Genomic DNA, 23,955 nt, shown 5'->3' with positions numbered 1-23,955 from the left:
AAAAAAAAAAAAAAAAAAATTAATCAATTAGTCAATAAATCACTAAACCAATGAACGAAACAACCAATCAGTGCATATGATAAAATGGCACAACGTTCACCAGGCCTCGTGTCGGAAAAAAATTAAAAAATGGAGTAGTTCCCCGCCCAGAGCACTTGACAGCTGAAACAATCCCATTCCCAATTTCACTTCCCATCAAAACTGTCAAGTCACATTGCCAAACTTTTTAAACCACAACTGGAAAAATGTGCTTCTAACAAATTGCACAAACAAAGAAAAAAAAAAGAATTATGGAAGAGGAAGAAGCGAAGGAAGCGCAGTCCATACACGCTTCCCAAGGAGACGACGAGAGCGTTGATCTCGACCATGTAGCGAATGTTCAAGGGGAAGACGAACCCGCGTGCGCACTAAATGACGGAGAAACGAATAAGGATTATAACCCACCAGGGGTGAAGGAAAATGAAGGAAATGACCCAAACGAACCCCAGAATGACGAGTGGCTAGTTTACGTAAACAACCAATCATATGGACCCTACAATTTAGATCAGATGAAAAAACTATGGAGTGAAAAAAGATTAAATATCATGTCCGTAATATTTAAAAAGGGAGATCAAAACTGGAAGTATGTATACAACGATGATATATTAAAAAGGTGCCTGCCGTTTAACACACCAAGTGGTGATGGTACAACGGAGGGGTTCCAGGGGGGTGCCACTGCGAAGGAATATTCTGCGGTGATGCACCAGGACACAAATCGTGTCTCTAATCTTGAAGCAAATGCGTATAAGGTAAGCGGCAATCCCAGCACGTGTCCTGACGACAGCGATGAGTGTGACCCCCACCATGACAATTACGCTCACCCACCAGACGGAACCACCGGGATAAACCCTTTAGAACTAGAAAAAATCAAAAAAAAAGAGAAAAAAAAAAAGTACCTAGAGAGAAAAAAAAAAAAAATGGAAGAAGGCTTATGCGATAAAAAAGTGAAAAATAGCTGCATCTACATAACCGGCTTACCTAGTGATATAACAAGGGACGAAATACATAATGTGTTTAAAAAAGCGGGCATTATTAAAATAGACGCCGAGACGACAGAACCGAAAATCAAAATATACTACGACGAAAACAACCAAGTGAAAGGAGACGCATTGGTTACATATGTATACACACAGAGTGTTGACATTGCCATTAAATATTTTGATAATTTTTATCTAAGACAGGATTGCATGATTCGTGTAGAAAAGGCACAATTCAACAAAAAAAAAGAAGCCTCCAAAGTTTCTAAGGAAGAATTGCTAATTAAAAAAAAAAAAATCAAGGCAGCGAAATATGAGCAACTCAGGTTGCAGAAATGGGAAGATGGGTACACCGGAACGAAAAAAAAAATCGTCATTTTTAGGAACGTCTTTTCGTATGAAGATGCAGTGGTAAGTCAGGCTCCAGGGGAATATGCCCAAACGCATAAGCACCTAAGAACACACCAATTGTGCATTTCTGTCATGGAGCTATGGAGCCCATTTTTGCACACATGTAAAAGTGCGCACAATGGGGACAAAAAGGGGATAGTTAGCGTGGCATTGAAAAAATCAGTTTGTGCGACAATTCACTCACGAAATGGCACTTACATAAATTTTCTCCCCTTAAATATTTTCTCTACTTTCATTTCATACCCCTCCCTTCCGTTCACCAAATGTAGAAACACGATGAGGGAGACCCCTTTTACGATTTTATAAAAGACCTGGTCGAAATGGTAACTGTGAACTTTGTCCAATTGCAGGGCGTAAAGTGTCATGCGCAGTTTCAGTCATGCAAAGGAGCCATCTGTGTATCATCACCGTTATTTATTAATTTTGTTTTGTTTTATTTCCCAAAACAGGAACTAAAGAAGTACGTGCCCGTGCACAAGGTGTATCCTATACCGGTAGGCTAAAAAGAATATGGCGAACAGAACGATTCGCGCAAGATGAAAAAGTGCCTCCGTGTTGGCATGTGCCTTGTGCACTCTACGTACATTCTCATGTACAAACACATACCCCTGCACATGTGGGCCCTCCCCCCCCCCATTTCCCACTTTAAGAAACACCCCAACGGAATTGTCTGCGTCAAATTCAAAGGAGTGGAAGAAGCCGAGATGATAATATCGGTAAGAGATACCCAACAAAAATAAAGAAACCAAGTGTGTATATGCCCAGTCGAACAGTAGCACTGTGAGCAGGAGGCATGGAGAACTCTATATGTACACTCCCCGCTGGGGCGAAAAACGCGGATCGATATAAAAAAAAAATTCCTCCCTTTTTTATAGTGCTTCAAGGACATGGAGCTGAATGGTAAAAAGCTGGAAGTGTATTTTTACGATGGAAAACAGGATCTGAAGGCGCAGTGCTTACCTGCACAGGTACCCCAAACAAAAACGAAACGCAGTGGGATTTATAATTGTGAAGTGGTCTAGTGTCCTACATAGTTTCTTTCCCTGCCACAGTTTTGTCTTCACCCGACTGTTATTTATTTTTTTCTTCTTTTTCATCCACATCAGAGTGCCAACAAGGCGCGTGCAGAAGACGCACCCGAAAATGAAGAGCCAGATAAGCTTACAGGTAATTCAGACATTGAGTAAAGTGCAGGCACACGAGGGAATGCCCTGCCCTCTGGGTGTGTATATACTTCTGCGCATAATGTAATGTCCATTTTTTTTTTTTTTTTTTGTTGGCAGAGGATAACCAACCGGCATTTTTGCAACACAACAATTTGCAGTCGTTTCATGTAAGCAACGAAAAGACAAACAAAGAAAAGGAACAAGTTTGATGTGCAATCACACATGTGTACAGACATGACGACGACAAAAAAACAAAAAAAAAAAAAAAAAAAAGAAGCGAAAGCTTTTATAACACCATATTAACAATATCAACCCTTCAATTCGTGTGACATCTTTTTTTTTTTTTTTTCCGCAGGATTGGATTGATAATCAGAGTGAAGATGAGGAACACGAAATTATGGTCGAATAAGTGCAGATCGTTTTGTTTCGCATCACTCCTACTCCATGTTCACAATTATTTTAATCCTCATTTGTGTCAATTTTGTTTTTTTTTTTTTTGTTCGTCCGTTCACTTGGTATGATTAAAAGGGGCCGTTAATGGACTTTTCCTCGAGCTGCAAAAGAGGATATGAAGGGAGCAAGGGTGGGTGCACATGTGTAGATGCATATGTATAGTACATGCACAGAGACGCGTAAAGCGTGGGGGGAGCATGGAGCATTGCATATGAGGGCACCCCAAAATTGTGGCAGACAACTTCAACCAAGTATGCCACAACAAGTCGATCTGTTCAACACGTTTTACGCGCCACTTTTGAAATTACATTTTTCATAATGAAGGAGAGTACATCCGCCGGGGGCTTTTCAAAATAGGAATTAAAAATTTCCTCCAAGTGGACAACCCCGTTTTGGTTGTAATTTGTATTCACTGTGTCAAAGTCCATCACATTATAAAAAACGCTTTCATCTTTCCCTGTTAAAAAGTGATTAATATTAAACATATTTTTACCCTCCCCTACCACTTTATAAGCTGTTGAAACGCCTAAGAATTTCCACTTTTTTTGCCCCAAAAAGGAATCGATTTTTTTCTTATCTTTCCGAAACCCTGGGATTTTTTTTTCCAAAATGCCCAGAATGTCCTTAACTTGGTTCCCATTCATATCATACACTTTCATATTAGGTGGAATTAACGAAACTTCCTCTGCATTGTCATTATTAGCTAGAAATAAATTCCCAAATATTTGGCATGGCATCAAACGAATGTTCTGGTCCTTCAGAGCGTTTATTTTAGACACAAATAAATACCCTTGCAGGATGATCATATACTTGCTATTCATTTTGTTAACAAACTTTATTGTGCATTCGAAAATATTGTTTTGCAAAAATTCGTTAGACCAGTAGGCGCGCGTCGACGAGGAGGCCGACACGATGTTTTCACAGTTATACACAAACATGGGTAGCGGCTGCATCCGTTCCCCTCTCAGTAGATTCATATTGGGGTCATCGGACTCTTCTTCATTCGTGGAGCTCTCCGTTTCGCTGGACCCATCCCCTTCCGTCCTGAAATCTTCCGACTGATCCGCTGCGTCCAATTCGTCCAACTCGTCTAAATTTTCGTGACTGCCCAAACCGCTGGCCGTGCCCAACTCTGCGACCCTCCCGATCTGGTTACTTTCGAATGACTCCCCCTTTGCCGCTTCAAACTCCGTGTCCATTATATATACGGGGAAGTAAAACTTCCAAACTCCTTGAATGTCCTTCACGGCATTTTTTGCCTGTTCCTTTAACTGCTCACCCGATTTGTATTTCTTCCCCAGGTTTATGTCTTTGTAAAGGGAAAGGTGTATCTTGTTCGATTGGTGTTTCACCCTGCCATCTTCACATTTCTGACGCGCAATTTTCTTTTTATACAGGTAGTTATTACAGGACGTGCTAAATGTTCGAAAAAAAATGTTTCCTTGCTTTGGAATTAAATTGAAGCAGTAGTATCCTTTTTGATGGTTCCATAAAATTGCGTCACCTAACAATATAAGAACGAGTGGTATCAACCGCATCGTACGTTTTTAAAAATGCATTTTCGTAAAGCTCGGATGATGTTTGGCCAAGGCTAATTCGCAGCTTTGTAAAAATATAATCTCTCCCTGGGTGACTCCCAATCTCTGTCAACCTTTTTTTCGCGTTATTATTATTTTTGTTTTTAGAGCCATTGGGAGAATTCTGCTATCCCTTGTAATATTTCCCATGCTCTTGTTTTCTCCAAAACAGGGTGTCCCCCGTTAAAAAAAAAAAAAAAAAAAAAAAGATATGCACACAAAAAGGTGCAAATGTTGAAAACGGACCCTTGTGGCTACACATTTTTGCAAATTTGCTTTTGAAAAGAAGCCTTTTTTAGCACCACTACCTTCGCAGCCTAACAGTCGACGTTTTGAAGCGACATGTGTGCCTCTTAAAAAGGGAAAGCCTGACGTCAACCCTCTAACCACGTCACACAGTAGAGAGTACAACATGTTTTGCTTCTTCCTCTTAGCTCGTTCGTCCTTTGGGGGATAGTAGCTAACGGATGTGCGCATACACCTATGTATACAACCCGATGTGAACAATTTGTACAGACCCCTTAAACTTGAACGGTGCATAATGCATACGCATGGCAACGGCGTGATGACATGCGAATTAGCAGAATGAGTTCTTTTCTTTTTTACCACTCAGTAGAGCGAACCTGTGGCTAACAAAATGTGTGCAACAGGTGGTGAACACTAAAAAGAACTCATTCTGCTAATTCGCAAAATCGCACATTTTGTGTTGCCTCACATGACCTGTTAATTTTATGTATTTATTTTTTTTTTTTTTTGTTTGATCCTTCCCCTTCATGTTTTAATTTGCTATAATGTCCTCGTTTTGTTTTTTCAAATCATCATATTGTACTAGCCCTTTAAATATGGGCTTCCCTTTTAGCCACATTTGCCCGTAACTGCATTCGCTACGCGGGGCAAATGGTAATGTACATGCACACCAAGTCGTGTAGCGGCGAGAAAAACGTACCACATGTCAGGGATGGACATGTTAATTAACGGACAAAGGAAGCACAAACAGTGTATACATGTTCCCAAGTGTTCATAGCAACATCACCATCTCATTCTCTCAAATTCGCGTATGTGCAATGGAATGGTCATGTGGTTGCTTTCAACATGTTTGCTAATTTCCCAATAATTAAAAAAAATAAAATAAAAAATCCGTTTCGTAACATGCCGCTCAACAGTGACATACAAATGCAAAGTTGCAAAGTCCTGTTGTTTTGCAAACGATCTAACAATCCGGCGCGCGACGCATTTTCGATTATGTTGGCATAAATAAAACGCAGTTCACTATGTTGTCCTATTTTTTTAAAACGAATGCATTTCTATGTGCTCCTGAGGTGGACCCCGTATTCAACCTTTCCCTTTTAATCAGGATTATGAGAGAGAAACTGATCGCATGCGCACGTACGAACAAAAAAAAAAAAAAAAAAAAAAAAAAAAAAAAAAAAAAAAAAAAAAAAAAAAAAAAAAAAAAAAAAAAATTGTATACATATATGCATATAAGTACATATATACTTGCCGAAATGGCAATTTTTTTTCACCCCGCAAAATTGTGTACCTGTCCGGGGGGCATTTTAGCCACTTAGTGGAAATTAACAAAAAAGACGGGAAAACGGTTGCGCGCGCGTGTAGCACACAGGTAACAGGTGCGTATAAACATATATACTTGCTCATATATATGCCCCATCATGAGTGCGCATATGCACAAATATGGCCCATTGGTCAGTCGAGTTTTTCGCAACAGAACAACTGCACATGGTTAAAAGAAAAATCGAGAAGGAAAAATAAAACGTTCGCACATATATACGTACGTCACGAACCAAATAGCAATTGTTTTTTTTTTTTTTTTTTTTTTGTTTTCTCGGCCTACCCTCTCCAGTCATCATTTCCCCACACTCCTTTTTTCACATTTTTGTAAAACACGCATTCAGCAATGTAAAAGGGTTTATGATTGTTCGTCCACAACTTCTGCATCATAACAAAAATAGGAAAACGACATAAAAACAAGACAAAAAAAAAAAAAAAGAAGAAAAGAAACAATGGGGAATTCCTTGTCCAACACGGCGTTGTTTCGTCCCACCGAACCAAGTGTACGTAAAAAAAAAAAAAAAAAAAAAGGAAACAAAAATAAAAATAAAAATTCGCACACATATGTACCGATACGTGTACTGCACAATTTACCCCTGTGTGGCGCTTCCCCCCCTGGCGTCATCATGTGCGATGAGGACAAATGGGAAACGATGAAGCGAAGGCGCAGGTGACTGTACGCCTTCGATCTGTCTACGCACTTGCACGTGAAAGTTTTCGGAAAGACAGAACATGGCGGGAAACGGCACGACATATAATTGCGCGGCTAGTGTGACACACTTCTTGTTCCCTCCTTTTCAATGGACCGTAACAAGCACACCTATATGTACCCACACATGTATATCCACACATATACTTAAGCATACTGTAACTCATCCCCTCCTTTCCCCGTGCAGTATGGAGAAGACCTGCAAAATCTAGTGTACATCCCCGAGCTACTGAACATCGATGTAGAGAAATTCTGGGGAGACAAAACATTCGAAATATTTAACAAAGAGGAAAATGTAAAAGAATTACACAAAAGGAAATTTGCAGCCATTTTTTTGTACTCAACAACGTTAAGAACCAATCACACCATCATGTACTTCCACAGCAACTCCTGCGATTTAGGACAAATATATGACGAAATGTGTAACTTGCATGAACACTTACAAGCGAACATACTCGCCATAGAATATACAGGGTTTGGGTTATGTTATTTGTCGGGATCCCCTAATCAATACAATATCAACAGGAGAGCACTAGCTGCATATAATTTCTTAAAGTCATTAAATTTAAAAAGTGAACAAATCGTACTATTCGGAAGATCCATAGGCACAGGAGTAGCTACAAAATTAGCATATAATTTAAAGTTACTTGGAGATGATGTTGGAGGAATTATTTTACATTCTCCATATGTGTCAATCGAAAAGCTAGTAGAAGAATATTTTACCTACTCATCTTACATCATTGAAAATATATATGACAATTTTAAAAATTTGTCTGCCCTTAGTAAAGGTGATGATAGTGACACTCCCCTTTTGCTAATACATGGGAAAGAGGATGAAGTTATTGGCGTTTCTCACTCTGAGTTCCTCATGCAGAATTTGAACAACAAGTTCAAGACGGCCTTCTACCCCGCTGACTCGTACCACAATTATTACTACGTCATTGATGTAAGTCACGCGCGAGAGGGCAAAAGGGGAAAAATGGGGAATATGGGAAAAAAATACAAAATAGCAAAAATTGGCCAATAATGGACACAAAAAAGTCCACCACTTGGCCCCCAGTATGTACAAATTTCCCCCCTCTCCCACTTCTTTCTCACCCGTATGGATCCTCGCCCGGAGCGCACATGCACACGCACGTGATGCACCTCTCCACAAACGACACCGTTTGAATTCTTTCTTGTCATTTCTCTCCATAGGACCTCGGTGTACCCAGCAAGACCTTCCTAGACACCCAGAGCAAATCGCGCCACGAGAAGTGCGTGGACATAATCGTGCCCAAGTCTTTCTTAAAAAAAGAGTATTGAAAAGAAAAAAAAGGAAAACGCATGTGACAGCAAGGGTGGCGATGAAACATGGTACCAGGTGTGACACCAACGGTGGCGATAGACGTGGCACCACTTGTGAAGCAAAGATATCACAATCATAAGGCGCATCACGTACCACCCAAACACCTGAACATCCCAATGAATTGCGAACTGCCTCGCACACTGTCGTCTCTATGGGAACAAAATAGGGTCTCGTTCACGCCTGCAAAATTGCTTCACACGCGTGAATATGTATGCACATGAATATAACCTGCTGAACTTACCAATCACCTGCTGCCTGCCCCCTCTTAGGCTCGAGACATACAGAGTTCTAACCGCAGATACAGCGGGGACGCAACTAGGAATAGGTAAGAACAAATCCGAAGGGACATCTACCGCACCAGACATAGAGCAAAAGAAAAAAAAAAAATATGTTGCATATAGTGAGAGGAAGAGGAATAGCGTCAATTCTCTTCCAACAAAACGCACCAATGAAAACGACTCGAAGAAAAAAGAAAAACAGTATAAAGAAAAATGGGAAACAAAAAATGATAAGAATGTCGGACATGTAACACCACGACGTGAAAAAGACAAAATGGGAACCATCGAACAGCCCTTTTCCAAAAACAGTGACAAAGAAGAAGAGTCCAAGAAAGAACCCCTAAAACATAGTCACAAAATTGACATAATAATATCATCTCTAAGCGAAAAGGGATTAAAAAATTTGAAAAAAAAAAAGCACAAACATAGTACAGATCTTAAGGGAGCATCTAGACATGGTCTGATAGCCCCCAGGAGGGATAAGCTCAACGCATCCGCACCCCCATCCATATCAGCATCTGCGTGTGCATCGGACAGTGTGAGTGAAAGGAAAGAGCGGGAACAGATATCAAGCAATTCGAAGAATAAAAATGCGGATTATTACAAGTCCAAAAAGGGGGAACACACACAAGAGACAAGGCACAGGAAGCCCCGTGATAAAGAACCATGTCGCATAGAAATTAAAAAAAAGGAAATGAGAGATAGTAATGAGACATGTGACACCATGCAGAAGATCAATTATAATGAAAAGACTTTAAGTGGTTGGAAGAAATGCAAAGAAGAAAGGAGCCATGGGGAATACAAACCTGATGGACAGCATAAGGATGATACTCTCTCCACAATTGATGAAGACGGGAAAAGAGAACACACTTAACCACATAGTGAACCGGGTAACCAGGTCGTTTGTGCCTGATTGTATTATGAAGGGGCACATATGCCCCCATTGGCAAAACCCCCATCTGACACGAGATCCTGTGGGTGGAAGAAGCTTGGACAGTACGCTTCGAAGCCATTGCGAGTTGGGGGCGAAAAAGCGGTCACCTCGTTTACATTTGCACATATTCCTGTGCGCCTCGTTTTAATTATTGCTGCTTTGATAGGAAGAATTTATTTTTTGTAATTTTTTTTTTTTTTTTTTTTTTTTTACTATAATTAAACTAAAAAAATGTACAAACGGCTGTCGCTAGATAGCACAAAAGTGCAACAAGGGGTAAAAATGGCGAAAAAAAAAAATTGTTTTGTCTTTACATATTTATAATTACAATTTAGCCCACTTTTGGTGGGTGAAAAATTCTTACATATGTTACTTCCTTGCCAATTGTGCCATATGCACTACGGTTTGTGCCAGTGCACTGTTCTCATGGGAAGGAGTAAATATTTTTCGGGGGAGGATTGCTAGTTAAAGTACAGAGGAATTATCTGAAGGGGGGTAAAGGCGAACGTAGAAATTATAACGATGGTGATGAATGCGACAGAAGGGCGATTCACACACACACATGTACGTGCACAGCATGGCTTACACATGTTCCTTCCCACCACTGCAGTAATTTTTAAACTGCATAGGGGGAAGGCACAAAAGCCGACTCGTACCTCTATTAAATGCAGGTACTGCGGGCACATTGGGCACTTGAACTGTCTGGACCTCTGGGCGTGAATTTTGTCCACGCAGTTCCTACGGACGGGGGGAGTGGGGGAAAAAAAAAAATTGCAGGCATGAATGCAGCACAAAATGTACATATTTGTTGGAGGGGACTTAAAAAAGCAGTACAGTACGTGCGATGCCCCTCGTATTTATTGCTTACTTGCAAATGGCGTGTCCGCATCTCAGAACGTAGGGTGGATTGTCCTTGGATGATTTGTCCCTACTAATGGGGCAGGTAAAGGAGGAGTGGAAAAAAAAACATCCACTCAAATCCACTTCTACCGCCAGGGAGTTTGAAAAGAGAGCACCATTTCCCTTGCTCTTTTTATTTTTATCCTTTCCAAATTTTTCAAAGCATTTGTCTCCATGTCTTTCGCTAGCAAATGTTAGGGACGAGCTGTTCTTCGCCTCCTCTAGTCTTCTGTTATTTTCCTTCAGGATGGCCTGCGCCTCTATAAGCTTCTTCGAGGAGATCAGTCCTCCGCACACCAGAACGGATAGGGGGCTAAACGGGGGAAAAAAAAAATACATACGTACGGGTACGTATACAAGCATATATAAATGTACATATGACAGCTCTTTTGATGTTCCTCAGGGTAGAGCATGTCGCAAGCGGCATATTAAACATGGAAAAGGAGCCCCAAAATGCAGAAAGACACAACGGGCAAAAAGACCATACGATAATTGATTCTAGGGTAACACCCAAAGGACAGCTTGTTAAACGCGAGCCTCAATTGCTTCTACTCATTCATGTGCGTCCTGTTTGTTCGATCCCTCCTTCTTTTGCTTTCTTTTCTTACCTCTCCAAGTGGATGTAAACCTTTTTCTCCTTGCAGCTCTTGTCCATTCCTTTCTGAATCTCGACGTCTCCACAACTTGCGCAGTTCTTATCTCCGGCGTCCTTACTATCTTGTGGCTCCCCCTTATTGTCGTTTTTGTTCTTTTTCCCTTTATTTTTTTTTTTGTCCTTTTTGCTAGAGTCCTTTTTGTTCTTTCCTTCGCCGTTGCTGTCGCTGTCTCGGCCTCTTCTACGACGGCCTTTTTTACCTGAAGGGTGGGAAGTGCGCGCGTTAAGTGATTTAAACACTTCGCGCGTGAATCCACAAGTGGAAGCTTCCCTTTTGCAGGCCTCTCCAGCGCATGCCTGTTCATTTCCACCATACCTGCTACGCACTTGACGCTCCTGAAGCAACCCCAACCATCTTTTTTACTCTTAGCGACCTTGCTGTCACTTCTGTCGTTTTTATTTCTCTTCATCTTGACTTCCATCTTTTCGTCGTAAAAAAAATTGGGGTCATATCTCCTCTTCTTGAAGTTCTTTTTGTAGGACCCCAGGAAAGCACCCTTCTTTTCCTTCCTGCGTTTTACCTCCGTGTTTTCCTTTCCCTTCACCTTTTCTCCGTCCTTCGAGTGCTTGGAGAGATCCTGTGGGTGATCCTTTTCGTCTGGTTCTTTTCCTGCGCCTGTGTCTTTTTCCTTGCGCACATTTTTCCTGGCCCCTTCGCTTCGTTTGCTGTCGACTGCTTCATTTATGGGGTTTTCCTCTACTGGGGCGTCTATCCTGTGGCCTTCTGCTTCCAGTGCAGTCATCCCCTCGTGCGCTGCTCCCTCCTTGCTATTCTGTTTTTCATCCTTTCCGACCGTTGCCTCTGAACAGTTCTGATGAATTTCCTTCCCGCTCTGCGCAGCAGTATAGTTCTCATTGTTACCAGCACCACTTGGGTTGTTCCTAGTCTGGTCCCTGCTGCCTGCCGCAATATCTCTCTGTTCCGTTAAGGTACCATGCGAGTCTTCTACCTTTTCGGCAGATTCGCTGTTACCGTCCTGCTGCTTTGTGTGCATCTCACCACCATCATCTTCCTTTCCTTCTTCGCATTTTTCAGATAAAACCATTTCCTTTGCTTCAATTTTTGGTTCACCCTCTTGAGCATTTTCGGGCAGGGTCCCGCCTTTAGACTGGGTTGGCAAATCCTCGGCGGCTCTTCCTTCCCCGGTAGCAGGGGCATTCTCGGCATTCGAATTCGATGGAGCAATTATTTTATCATCATCTTGGACGTTCTCTTGAGGCATTTCCTCTACAGATGGGACATTGTGCCCCACTTGTGTTTGTTCTACACTTTGTTGTTCTTTCTTCTTTTCTACTCCCTCATGGAACGTGTCTGCCTTTTCTCCCTCCTTGTCTTCATTTCCCTTTCCCTTATTCTGCTTACGAATTTTGCTATCCTTTGTACTTTTTTTTTTTTTTTTTTTTTTTTTTTTTTTTTTCTCTTCTGCTTATCGTCATTGCTGCGACTCATCTTGCCCTTTCCTCTAAGTCGCTCCTTTCGCTTCTCTTTCTTGGCCTTCCACTTGAGACAGATACGTCGAAACTCGGCATTGTTTTTATAATTCGAGAGAGAGTTATGCAGGGTGTACATTTCTCTATTGGTTAAAGCATGGGTGAGTACTATTCTGGTGACATCGGCGGGAGTTTTGTTTGCCCTCGTGTTTTTAGCTGCTAATATAGCCCTATTGTATGCCTGTATATTATTCGTGTTTAGCAAAGCAATGGCAGTGTTCTTTTTTATGAAATCTTCCTTTATTAAATCTACTTGTTCTTTCACTTTGTTGAGATCTTTTTCTGTATTTTCGTCCGAACTGGCAGAGGTGGAGAACTGAAAGTCGTCCTCACTGGAGTCCATCATGGCTCTATCCGAGCTGGGGGTTCTGTTACTTTGAGAGCTACTAGTCCACTGCTCTGTACCTCCCCCCAGCTGCTCCTTAAACGATTCAAAATCTTCATCCACATTTTTAACTTTTGTTGAGAGGGTACCACTACTGCTATTGATTATGTCACCTACCACTACATCATCATCGTCATCTTGTTTTTCCTTCTCTTTTTCCCCCCTATTCTTGTTTTCCTTCTGTTTGTCACAGATGGCTGGGTTAGTAACATTCTCGGTTTTGCCCTGTCCTATGCTGATTTTTTTTTCCTCTTCCTGTGATAACAACGCTACGCTACTAGCGGCATCCCCTACATACATGCTGCCTGCACCCTCAGTGGACGATAAAGTAGTATCCATTTTTTTTTTCTTCTTGTCGCTCATTTTTTCACTTTTACTATTACGCGCTAAATATTTACACTTGGCAAATTTCCTCTTCAAACTGTTTGGCTTTTTCATAAAGCACGAGTTCGTTAGCGCACGAAATGAATGTATCTCCGAAATGTTACAATTGTAACCACCTGGTTGTTTGCAAAAGCTGACATATTCATTACCCCTATTATGCGGAAAACATAAATGGGAACCCCCCCTCTCATAGTAAGAATTGTTTGTACAATATGTGCTACTGACATTTAGAAAGTTTGTATAGCCACTATTTAAATTTTTATTCGTGCTTCCCACAATTTTGGTGTCATTATGATCATAAAATTGTGTTGCTTTCTTTAACGTTTTGTAGGTTATATAGGTGCTATCATTTTGGTACATGTGTGAAAATTCATTTTCGCTCAGTTCATACAAATAGACAGCTTCTGGTTCCTTCTTCTCATTCTTATATCTGCGATGATGATGATAATTGTAATCGTTTTTCCAACTTTGGTCTTCGTCCTTTTCGTTCCTTGAAAAATTGGCATCATTGTTTCCTGCATTTACTTCTACAAAAACATCCTTAGTGCATTTGAAAACGTGACTATACCAACCTTTGTTCAATTTGTCATCCTGTTCGCTGTCTCCCCGGGACAACTTTGCTCTTCCAACACAAACGCCGTCATTGTGTCTTCTCCTTCCAAGACTGGCGTATCTAACATCAGGCAAAATCAAGCTCTCTCCATTTACATAATGCTCATCTGCTGTGTCGTAAAAAAATGGATTACTCATCCTCTTTTCATTTCTCATAAACTCATCTATTCGATTTTCTATAAAAGTTTCGCTTAACGGCAGAGTGCCATCTTCCTCTTCCCCCGTGTTGCCATATGTATCGTCAGAATAGTAGTGAACGTACTTTTCTTTATATATATCATTATGAATTAATGGCCCCTGAGTGCTCCTGATTTTGTTGCTGAGGCCGTATACCTGCTGATGTGTCATACTTGCAGGGTGTATATTTTTTTTTTTTTTCTTCTTCTTCTTCTTGGATTTTTTCCCTATCACATTTTCTTTATTTTTCTTTATTTTTCTCTTCAAAATGTGCTCATTCGTTTTTATTTTTTTCATTTTCTCATTTCTGTTTTGGATCAATTTGGCCAGTTTTTTTTCCTTTCTTTTGGACAAAGCGCTGATAGTTCGGTTATCCCGGCGATCATCATCGGAGGGTGCATCCTGGTTATTCTCACTACTTTGACCAGAGCTTAAATTTTTGTTTTTTCTTTTTTTTTTTTTCCTTTTCTCTGACATTTGGCTAGCCAAACTGGTTCCTTCCTTCTTGTCACGATAATGTGCAGTCGCATCGTGGGATAGGTCACGCCTCTGGCGATTTGGACAATTTGGACAATTTTGACCATTTGGATCGTGTGGACCATTTTCGCAATTTTCACAACTTTGACCGCCTTGTTTGGTCCCTTTGTCCTTCCTGGGCACGGGGATGTGAATCCCCTCCTCATTAAAAGCTCTCTTAAAAAAATTGAAAACTTTCGAATGCACATTGGAAAACATATTTTTGAAGAAAACGTTATCCACACCGATGCAAATGAACGTGCTCAGTCTCGATATGTGCGATTTATTTTCACTGTAGTTTATCATCAGGTCCCTTAAGCAGCTAAGTGCCTTCTCCCTATCCTCCTTCGAATACATTAAATAATTAATACACTGTAGCAAATAAATTAGCTTGACATACTTCTTCCTCGTCGTTTCACTACAATTATTATACCACTCGATACACGTGTCCACTTGGAACTTCTTCAGGTTGTACAAAATCCTGTGCAGTTTTGTGTATCCCTCGAATATTTCTTTCTCAATTAATGCATGCTCAAAGTCGATCTTTTCTGTGTCATTTTCAAATGATATTTTGCTTATATATTCTTTTTTCAGCTGGGAAAATAAATCACTCTTTGAATACACAAATTTGGCATATTTTATGTTGTTGAGTAGGACTGTATAGCGCTGTCCCTCGGGATTTATCTTATCCTTCTTGGAGAAACTCACCGCTGGGACTTCTGTGGTGTGTAGACAGTAAGGAGGGTCCTCATTTGGGGAGCCAGCCTGATCGGCATTTTGCAATCTCCCCTCCTCGACGGGCACACCCCGAAATGGGTTCCCATTATACAACGCTTCGTCCCCCTTTCGCGCGTTTGACTGGACCGATTGGACAGTCCGCTGCTCCTGCCCACTTTTGCCATCGCTATTATTAGCGCAGCATTCGGATGGTCTATTCCTGTCGCCTACCAGCGACCCATCCGCCTCCACCTTCTCTTGCTTGCAAAATTGTATCTTGTCATTCGGGGCAGAATTCTGGCCCAATGTACTCACCACAGGCGCATCCTTTTCCATTTTTTTTTTTTGTTTTTTTTTCAGAATTTCTTTATTTAACACGTAGTACATAAAGAAATCGCCCTTTTGCAAAAAGTGCAGTAGAATTAATCTAAGGATAACACTTTTTTTTATATTAACATGGTTGAAAATTTCTGGAGTTTCTTGTTTTATCAATGATATGATGCCCCTATAAGATGACAACAGAATGTTGTAAAATTTTTTATTTTCTTCACTCACCTTTTCTGTAATTTTCAATCCTTTGACGTCTTTTATTAGCTCCTTAATATCGTACTTGTTTTTTTCTTCACTTGTATTCACAATGTTGAGATTAATCTGGTCACTACTTCCATGCACATTTCCATTTCCACGCATTTTATCGCTTGCGCTCTTAACGGTGTCTTTTTTTTTGTTCTTAATTTTTTCTTCTACATTTTTTTTGGCCTTTTGAACTTTTTCCAGCAATTTGTCAATACTGTCTAGATAAAAATTGAATGTCTCATTTTGCTTAATTTTAAATTCGCTTATTTCCTTTTGAATTTCTCTAAAATCCAGATTCTTCGTGTAACTACTGCTACAGCTGCTACTGGAACCATCTGGTGTGTAATTTTCTTCCTTCATTTTCTCCTGCTTCCCTCTTAGCGCATATTGGGTGGGGGATACATAAACGCGAGTAGAGAATTTTGGTAAATAAAAACTCAACCGTTTTTTTGTTTTCAACAGGTATGATAATTTACCGAAATGTTATGAGAAAAATGAGTAAAATATGTCATCCATTTGGGAAGGCAGCGCACTGCATATAAAAAAAAAAAAATCAGAACTGAAATAGTTCCAAGGGAAAAAAAAAAAAATTACACATAAATGTATCTAAGCATAGGATCAGGCAAACAGCTTTATATGCTCACAAGAGCACTTAGGCAAATATGCGCGTAAAGGTACAAGCAATGGATAACAATTACGCAGGCGTATAATTATCCGAGTCCGCTCAGTCCTGTTATTTTGCATACAGGGAATGGCAGCCACGCACAAATAAATCTGTACATACGTAAATATATGCCTTATGTACTCCCCTCCACCTTTGTCGTTTGCTTCGTCATTTTTGTAAACAACCATTAGTGCAGCGACTAACACATTGTCTACTCGCTTGCTCCGTAGCGGCACCTTTCTCTGTTAATAAATCATGCTCGCCAGTATGTATGACGAAAGGTGATTTTTTTTTTTTTTTTTTTATTCCTTTGAATTTATGGCACAAAGGAAAACACACAGGCGTGTTGACGTCTTTGCATGTGAACATGTAAGCATGCATGCCCTCAAACATGGGCGTACAGGAAACAAACAAAAAATGGAGTAAACGCGTGGCCACGCAAAGGCTTTAAGCAGTGAGCACGTGTACGGCGTTTACACGCGAGCACATGGTAGTTTTTTCTTCAGTAGCAAAAATTGAACAAAGCATTAAACCGAAATGGAAAAAAAAAAAAAAAACAAAAATAAAATATAAAATAAACACATTAAAACACCAATTCACAAGCCAATGTACGTTCTTGTCTATAAATGAATTTAATTGTACATATTGTTATAAGTGAACTCTTAAAAAAAAAAAAAAAATCTGTAGCTTTTCCTGATACAAACTTTATAAGACATGGCATTGCATTAGGTACATAAAAAAAATAAAGTGCACAAATCGCACAAATTGTGAAAATAATGAAGCTGACCAAAGCTAAGCAAACTCTACAACGTTAAACAAAATTACACAAAACGCGTACAGGGGAAATCATCACAAAAGTTAAAAAAGAAGAAAAAAAAAAACAGTAACAATGAGGCAATAAAATGCATAAACTTCGAAAAGTACACATCCTTGCATTTGATAATTGCGCTTAATTTTTGTTTGGCATAAGGGGTTAAAGCTACTTACACTAGAGCGGCTATCATATGCATGCCTACAGAAAGGGTTTAAAATGATTAAAGTAAGCTCTTGGGGCAAGTATCTCCCACACGTATAGGCACATGTAGGTGTACGTACACTTATAGGCATTCACATTAACTCCTTTTCCAAGTGGTCACCACCAAATAGCCATACTAGAAAGATAAAAATAAAAAAAAGGAATTAAAAAAAAAAAAAAAATCTATATTTTTTATCAGCAATAAAACAGGTTAAAGATTAAGCCGTTAACCCATGTTTGTGCACATGGGACTTATGTATGCATTGACTACCACGCATATTTACAATCATAGGTGCACGCGTGTAAACCTTTTGCCCGTTTATTTTCCCGTTCCGTCCCATACACTGTGTGCCATGCAGGACAGCAAACGAGCGGTGAGAACGACCTATACCAATGCTCTGATGAAACAACTCCCATTCAAAAGAATAAGATCAAAAGTAAAGTAACAAAATAAACACCCAAAAAGTAAAGAAAAAAAACGAAAGGGCAAAATAAACAGACTCGGGATATTCCTCTTTGCAGTATGGACGAAACGCAAGTAATATTCCCAATGATCGTTTTAGAAAAAAAAAAAAAACAAAAAAAAGGGGGATTCATGAGGCTTCACTGGAAGGGCGTGCGTTCTGCGCAAAATGCAACAGTCTACCAAGCAGATACACGCATTAACGCTGCGCTAGATTAGGGTTGATTCGCCTATGGTTCTCTTTACATGTCGCTCTATGTTCCGCTCTACGTATTGCCTTACTTGCCGGTGTATGTGCCTGCATATGTACATACAAGTCACAGGGGCATAGAACCATGCGCCCATTCTTCTGCGCACACGTGACACACCCCGCTGTGCAGAGCGCAAGAATTGTGGACCTCTTTAATTTAAAGAAAAAGGACAAGGACTACGTCGACAAGCAGGACCTAATAGTAATACTGAAATCGCTCGGGTACGCGAAAAAATAATTTCATCATATCGGTTCAGAGCTGTCTCAGTCATGTACGTAGACGACAGTACATCCTATTTCTTTCATTTAAATTATCACTTCGTTGAGGTTTGAGTATGTCGAGAGGTTCTTGTCGTCCAAGCGAACGTTCGCAAGGAGTAGCTCTCCCCTCTTGGTTTCTTTGTTCGAAGAACAGATGCCTGCACAATGATATGCACACCTTCGGGCTGCGGTTCTAACTATTTTGCGCCCCCAAATGGCCGTCAACACCCCCCAGGTTTAAAATATGCTACGAAATATTTGAAGACAGCAAAAACTGCTACAGCTTTGAGGAGCTGAGCGATTATGTGCTCAAATTTGAGAGCAATTACTACGCGAAGGACAAGGTGGACACGTGCTTTCGCTTCCTGAACCCACAGAGTATATATGCCTCCCACGCCCCATGCGTGAGTATGCACACACGTATTTGTGTATAGGCAGGTACAAATGTATATATATGCATATTTGCTTGCCTGTATAACTACCCCTCCCCAATAGGCGAAACGATAAGCAAAAGTTTGCTAAAGACTCTCCTGTGTGAACATGGAAACAAGTTCACCGAAAGCGAGTTTAAAAAGTTCTTAGTGGATATTCCGGTAATGCCCATTTTGTCCAACCAATGTTACACAAAAAAAAATATTATTAAAAGGGATGGTAATTTTTCCCATTCTTCTATGTTAACAAAATAGGTGGACGCGCAGGGAAACATAAGCCACGCGGACTTGGTTCAAATGTAAGACAAAGATAACACAATACGGAGGAAAGGGGTGAAAATGTGAACGAAAAAATGGGTGATGCACCAGCGGCATGCCCAGACAGCTCCCCCACAAGCGCTCTGCTCCGCTTCTCGCGGCTTCACCAATTCTGCAGCTTATCAAACTACGTCGAGTATTGATAAAAGTGCCACACGTGGAGTAACACCACCAAAAGTGGGGAGCGAATGATAATCAGGTAATTTTTTTCCCAAATGCGTACTTCACCGTTTTTTCCATATTCATCACGAACGGACAAGCTTTTCGTTATTATGCAAAATATCGATTAGCAATTTGAACGTGTCTTTTATTTCCTCCTCGTCCACATTCTTCATATACTCCGCTAGTTTCTCCACCTTCTGATTTTCCTTGTTCGAATAAAAATAAAAAAGTTTCAACAAATTTGTTGTGTCCACATTCATCAGATTATACAGGAGCTTTGCTTTCTGCTTGTCCATGTTATTTATGTTAGTATTTAAGTAATTATTTATCAGCGTGTCTAGCTCGAGCATGCCGACCTGAAGAAAAAGAGGGGTGAAAAAATAAGTTCATATATAGCGAGGCACACGTGTATATATTGGTTCACCATCTACACAGTTGTCCTACGTAGACTCTTTCTGGGGGAATTCCCTACAGAAACATATGATGCATCGTTCAGGCCACATTCGGGCTAGTGTGTGGGGGTGTACACATTCCCGCCTCTATGCTATGTACACGCCGCGTTGCACTTTATGCGCATTTAAATAAGGTTTGTAATTATTCCCTGTTTTTCACATTTTTCTTTCCACAGTTTGTCCCCTCCCCATTTTTGCACACCAAATGGCCATTTTTTTTTTTTTTTTTTTTCTTGCAAACTATATGCCTATTCCTCAACTAACACTTTTAAATTTGCATCGTAGCTTTTTCTTCAAAATGGTGATATCCTCCTCATTGATGCTCTTCGTGGTGGAGGAAAATTTCCTCAGAAGTCTCACAACCGGATTCATATGTGCTCGGCAAGGTTCTCCTATATTCGCGTTGTAACTCTGTGCTATTCTGATTTGTCACCTTTGTTATGCCTTCTTAAATGTGGTATGTAATAAATAGCATATATTTCTTTATGCGTTTTTTTTTTTTTTTTCCTCGCTGAAAGAAACACTTTCCACATGAGCATTACTCATACAGGGGTTCCTACACAACATAATATTTCTCTTTCGTCGCCCCACTACGCAAACATATGTTTATAATCTGAATTTAGTCGCTACGCCTTATGCCATTTTCAAGTGTGCAAAAAAAAAAAAAAAAAAAAAATATATCCATTTTAACAGCTCCTTTGGAAAAAATAAATCCCAAAACTGAAGCTAACTCTTTGGGTGACAAATCATGTAAACAAAGAGTAAACAAATTTAGAAAAAAATGGGGAGCTAGCATTTGAAGAGGAAAATCGAATCAGCTCACATGACATTTCCTCCATTGGGGACTCTAAGTTCACATGCGGAACAGGGCGAACGGAATGTGTAAGGGGAGTCGAGAACCGGTAAGCAAAGGAGGGAAAGCGAAAGGTGCAGTTAATAACACATAATTCCACTGGCGAAGGTTAGACCCTACGTCCCTATGTGGCATAGTTCCCAGAGCAATGCCCCCCATAGTTCGCATCGCAGCTCCCTCAGTGCGTGCATCGTCGTGTGTAGCGTTGTATATCCCATCCCCCTCTAGTCCTTAACCTCGCCGCTCACCGACAAACATGGGGAAGGGCGCCGTGCACCCAAATGGCTCAAACTTCTGCAGAGCACTAAAGTACAACATCGTGGACAAGATGAGGACGCTGGTGGAGACCAACCTTTACGATCGGCCTCGGTGGCTGGAATGGGCAGAGAGAGCGCCCCCAATAGAAGTACATAACATCAGCCTAAAGTCAAGGTACAATAATAACAAGTACATCGATTTGGTGAAATTTCTGCTAAAAAAATATCCTCATCTGCGATTCCAAGACTGTTATGTGGAGGGCAATAATAATGTGAAGGGATATGACTTTTTCAGGAATGATCACATCATTACGCAGATGGCTACCCACCAGCTTTACTATATGAATAGAGGGTATGGCAAAAAGGAGGCCCTTGAAAAAGTGGAGAAGGAATTCTACAACAGAAGAATGGAACTGGAAAAAAAACAAAAAATAAACATGTGCCTGTCCATTGATAAAAAAATCAAGCCGCTTTACACAAATGGTTACGCTTATCTGTATGAAAAAATGGCAGACAATGAAAAGGCCCATCTGAGTCTTATCCTCAAGAGGCTTCGCTCTATGAGGGAAAAATTGGAGAAGGAGCAGCGACAGAATGCTGCCCAAACCCATACGGATAGTACCACCAACAATGAGTCAAATGAGAAAAGCGCCAAAACGGATTAACCAAATGAACGTAGCAATCACCCACACAACCCCTGTGGAATTGTCCTTTGTAAAAACATGTCCACGGTGGTAAAGAATCATTTTCTCCGACCACACAAGATTAAGGGATGAACCTCCAATAATTCAACAGATGTTCACGAAAAGGACCATTTTCCTCCTCTTTTTTAGCGAAGTCGAATACGGCATTTTACACAACAATGCCCAAACGAATGCACGTTTGTTTATTTCCTGTTGGAAGAACCCAACATAAACCATCATAAGATTTTCGTATACACAAATAAGTTTATGTTTCCTCACCTTGGCTGTGTTAATCAGGTGAAGTGGGAGGTTCCCCCACTTGCATAGGTTCAGACACTTTTGTTCCACCTCAATGTGGAGAACGGAAAAAGGGCAAGTCCCGAACGGCATGACGAGCTACGATTGTATAGGCCCACATCGGCCACCTCCTCCAGCGATCCCACCGGAGGAAGTGGCGAACATGGTCGTTTGATTACACTAAATTTTGAATTAACTTAGTTGAATGGCAAATTGCGTTCTTTTTTTTGTTAATTTTGTCGCGTTTTTTTACCCCCTCCTGTTTTCTTCTGTTTCCCCGGGTGTCACCGCTTAAAGGTGAAGTAGACGTCTTCATTCAGGTGGTCGTACAGCACATTATTATGAACATGCTCCTGCGTGTAGTCGGGCAGATTTTCCAAATTCGAGCAGATGGAGGCCCCTATGAATTGGCGCAAGTTGGGGGATATCTTTGGAAAGAGAAAGTTAACTCTATTTTCCAAATCTTTCACGGATGTCTTTTTTTTCTCACGTAATGCTTGGAAAAGGGATTGAGCAATTTTCGAAATGATCCCCTTGATGTTACTGCATCCACCAACCAGCAGCACATTGTGGAAAGCGGAAAACTCAAACATGTGTAATTTAGACAGTATGGATGCGAACATAGAATTTATATTTTGCTCATAATCTTTCGTAAATAATATTTCGCAGGCCATCCACCTAGTATCTGCCTCTACGAGAATTTCGTAATTTTGAAATTCATACAAGACCATTTTGTTGCTATACAATTTGGTTTCTTCATTTTTTAAATAAAAAAATTTTATTTTCATATTTTCTATTTCATCATCTGGCATACTGTCGATGACGTTTAATATTTCCTCCAGTGGATATAAATCTAGGTAATAATTAAGTAGTTCATGCGAGGTCTCTCTTTCTCCTTTTTCTCCCTCCGTATTTTTTTCTTCGTGGGGAGTTGCCTTATAATCATCATCTGGGCTCTGTGTATTGGCAACGATGTCCCCATCATTGCCTTGTACAAATGAAGCACTTGAAGCTTCCCAATCGTCCACAGCTTTCCTCCTTCGAGCCCTTCTCACATACTGCTCCTTCAGTAACCTTTTAATTTCCATATTGATGTAAAACCCCCCATTGTCTACATACGCGTAATGGTGATATAATGGCATGCCATTCATTACGGGCAGCAACCGACAGCTCAAGTAACCCAGGTCGATCACCACACACGTGTTGCAGTTGCACAAGAACAGCGGCGACACTAAGTCGTTTATGTACGAGATAGAGGCATATTCATAATTTTCGATCAAACTTTTGCACAGGGAATATTTAATTACCGTGGGGATGAACATGTTCAAGAGCACGATGACTTTTTTTGCCTTGTTACTCGTTTTTATTAACTTGCGAAAAATGTGGAATGTGAACTCCTCGAAAAATTTGCTCCACAGCTTCTCGTCTTGGTGAAACTTGTACTCGTAGTGGTAGATCAGGCTCCCTTCGTTTTTGCGGCTCCCCGTGCCGGGGAGGCGCTGGTCTGGGTCAACACTGTTCAGACGTTGGTCCTGGTCAACACTGCCCTCGTTTGGGTCCGGATTAGCCTCTTTTTCGCTTTGGTTCTGGTTAGCATTTTTCTTCTGTTGGTCCAGGTTAGCACATTTCTCGCCTTGGCCCGCGCTATCGTCCCCCTCCGAAACGGTTCCCACCACGTCGTATACCCCCTTCTTATCCTCAGAATAATTGTGGAAAATTTCATTGTACCGAAAAAAATCGGGAGTCCTGTAAATTGACAGGGGTTTGTGAAGTCCTGAAAATCCTACATAGGTGTATTTGCGCCCTATAAAAAGATGGCAAGCAAAATGTGCATAGGTAATTGTAGGGGAAGCGTTGCTGACGTGTCGGGCTGTACAAACTGAGCGGTGCACCCTAACATGGATCTTAACACACGGCTCACTCCATTTTGCACACAAAAAAAGGGAAGTAAAAAAAAAAAAAAAAAAAAAAAAAA

The 23,955-nt window shown here is 40.6% G+C and overlaps 8 protein-coding genes across 8 annotated transcripts; 4 read left to right on the top strand and 4 right to left on the bottom strand.

Annotated features, from left to right (window-relative positions):
- Positions 1-290: 290 nt before the first annotated feature.
- On the top strand, positions 291-3,002 carry AK88_01133 (uncharacterized protein; the record flags this gene model as incomplete). Its single annotated transcript, XM_012478771.1, has 8 exons — positions 291-1,427; positions 1,697-1,750; positions 1,877-1,921; positions 2,078-2,143; positions 2,303-2,395; positions 2,534-2,594; positions 2,711-2,796; positions 2,949-3,002. 8 exons carry the CDS (start codon positions 291-293, stop codon positions 3,000-3,002), a joined length of 1,596 nt encoding a protein of 531 aa, XP_012334194.1.
- A 112-nt stretch (positions 3,003-3,114) lies between these two features.
- Positions 3,115-4,584, bottom strand: AK88_01132 (uncharacterized protein; the record flags this gene model as incomplete). The annotated part of the gene is made up of 2 exons (XM_012478770.1): positions 3,115-3,147; positions 3,355-4,584. The coding sequence occupies 2 exons, from the start codon at positions 4,582-4,584 to the stop codon at positions 3,115-3,117; spliced, it is 1,263 nt and encodes a 420-aa protein (XP_012334193.1).
- A 2,251-nt stretch (positions 4,585-6,835) lies between these two features.
- AK88_01131 (uncharacterized protein) lies at positions 6,836-9,401 on the top strand (the record flags this gene model as incomplete). Its single annotated transcript, XM_012478769.1, has 4 exons — positions 6,836-6,862; positions 7,089-7,847; positions 8,099-8,199; positions 8,519-9,401. 4 exons carry the CDS (start codon positions 6,836-6,838, stop codon positions 9,399-9,401), a joined length of 1,770 nt encoding a protein of 589 aa, XP_012334192.1.
- Positions 9,402-9,922: 521 nt separating this feature from the next.
- On the bottom strand, positions 9,923-16,234 carry AK88_01130 (uncharacterized protein; the record flags this gene model as incomplete). The annotated part of the gene is made up of 6 exons (XM_012478768.1): positions 9,923-9,946; positions 10,118-10,199; positions 10,330-10,674; positions 10,970-11,216; positions 11,333-12,371; positions 12,617-16,234. The coding sequence occupies 6 exons, from the start codon at positions 16,232-16,234 to the stop codon at positions 9,923-9,925; spliced, it is 5,355 nt and encodes a 1,784-aa protein (XP_012334191.1).
- A 2,117-nt stretch (positions 16,235-18,351) lies between these two features.
- AK88_01129 (uncharacterized protein) lies at positions 18,352-19,419 on the top strand (the record flags this gene model as incomplete). The annotated part of the gene is made up of 5 exons (XM_012478767.1): positions 18,352-18,488; positions 18,763-18,905; positions 19,023-19,120; positions 19,214-19,257; positions 19,395-19,419. The coding sequence occupies 5 exons, from the start codon at positions 18,352-18,354 to the stop codon at positions 19,417-19,419; spliced, it is 447 nt and encodes a 148-aa protein (XP_012334190.1).
- Positions 19,420-19,521: 102 nt separating this feature from the next.
- On the bottom strand, positions 19,522-20,262 carry AK88_01128 (uncharacterized protein; the record flags this gene model as incomplete). Its single annotated transcript, XM_012478766.1, has 2 exons — positions 19,522-19,794; positions 20,155-20,262. The coding sequence occupies 2 exons, from the start codon at positions 20,260-20,262 to the stop codon at positions 19,522-19,524; spliced, it is 381 nt and encodes a 126-aa protein (XP_012334189.1).
- A 737-nt stretch (positions 20,263-20,999) lies between these two features.
- Positions 21,000-21,665, top strand: AK88_01127 (uncharacterized protein; the record flags this gene model as incomplete). Its single annotated transcript, XM_012478765.1, has 1 exon — positions 21,000-21,665. One exon carries the CDS (start codon positions 21,000-21,002, stop codon positions 21,663-21,665), a length of 666 nt encoding a protein of 221 aa, XP_012334188.1.
- Positions 21,666-22,264: 599 nt separating this feature from the next.
- Positions 22,265-23,906, bottom strand: AK88_01126 (uncharacterized protein; the record flags this gene model as incomplete). Its single annotated transcript, XM_012478764.1, has 2 exons — positions 22,265-23,726; positions 23,902-23,906. The coding sequence occupies 2 exons, from the start codon at positions 23,904-23,906 to the stop codon at positions 22,265-22,267; spliced, it is 1,467 nt and encodes a 488-aa protein (XP_012334187.1).
- Between the last annotated feature and the right edge of the window lie 49 nt (positions 23,907-23,955).

Source organism: Plasmodium fragile, assembly GCF_000956335.1.
Source record: "Plasmodium fragile strain nilgiri unplaced genomic scaffold supercont1.9, whole genome shotgun sequence".
Lineage (NCBI taxonomy): Eukaryota > Apicomplexa > Aconoidasida > Haemosporida > Plasmodiidae > Plasmodium > Plasmodium fragile.
Note: the sequence above shows the minus strand (reverse complement) of the source record. Positions and strands in the feature narration are given on the sequence as shown.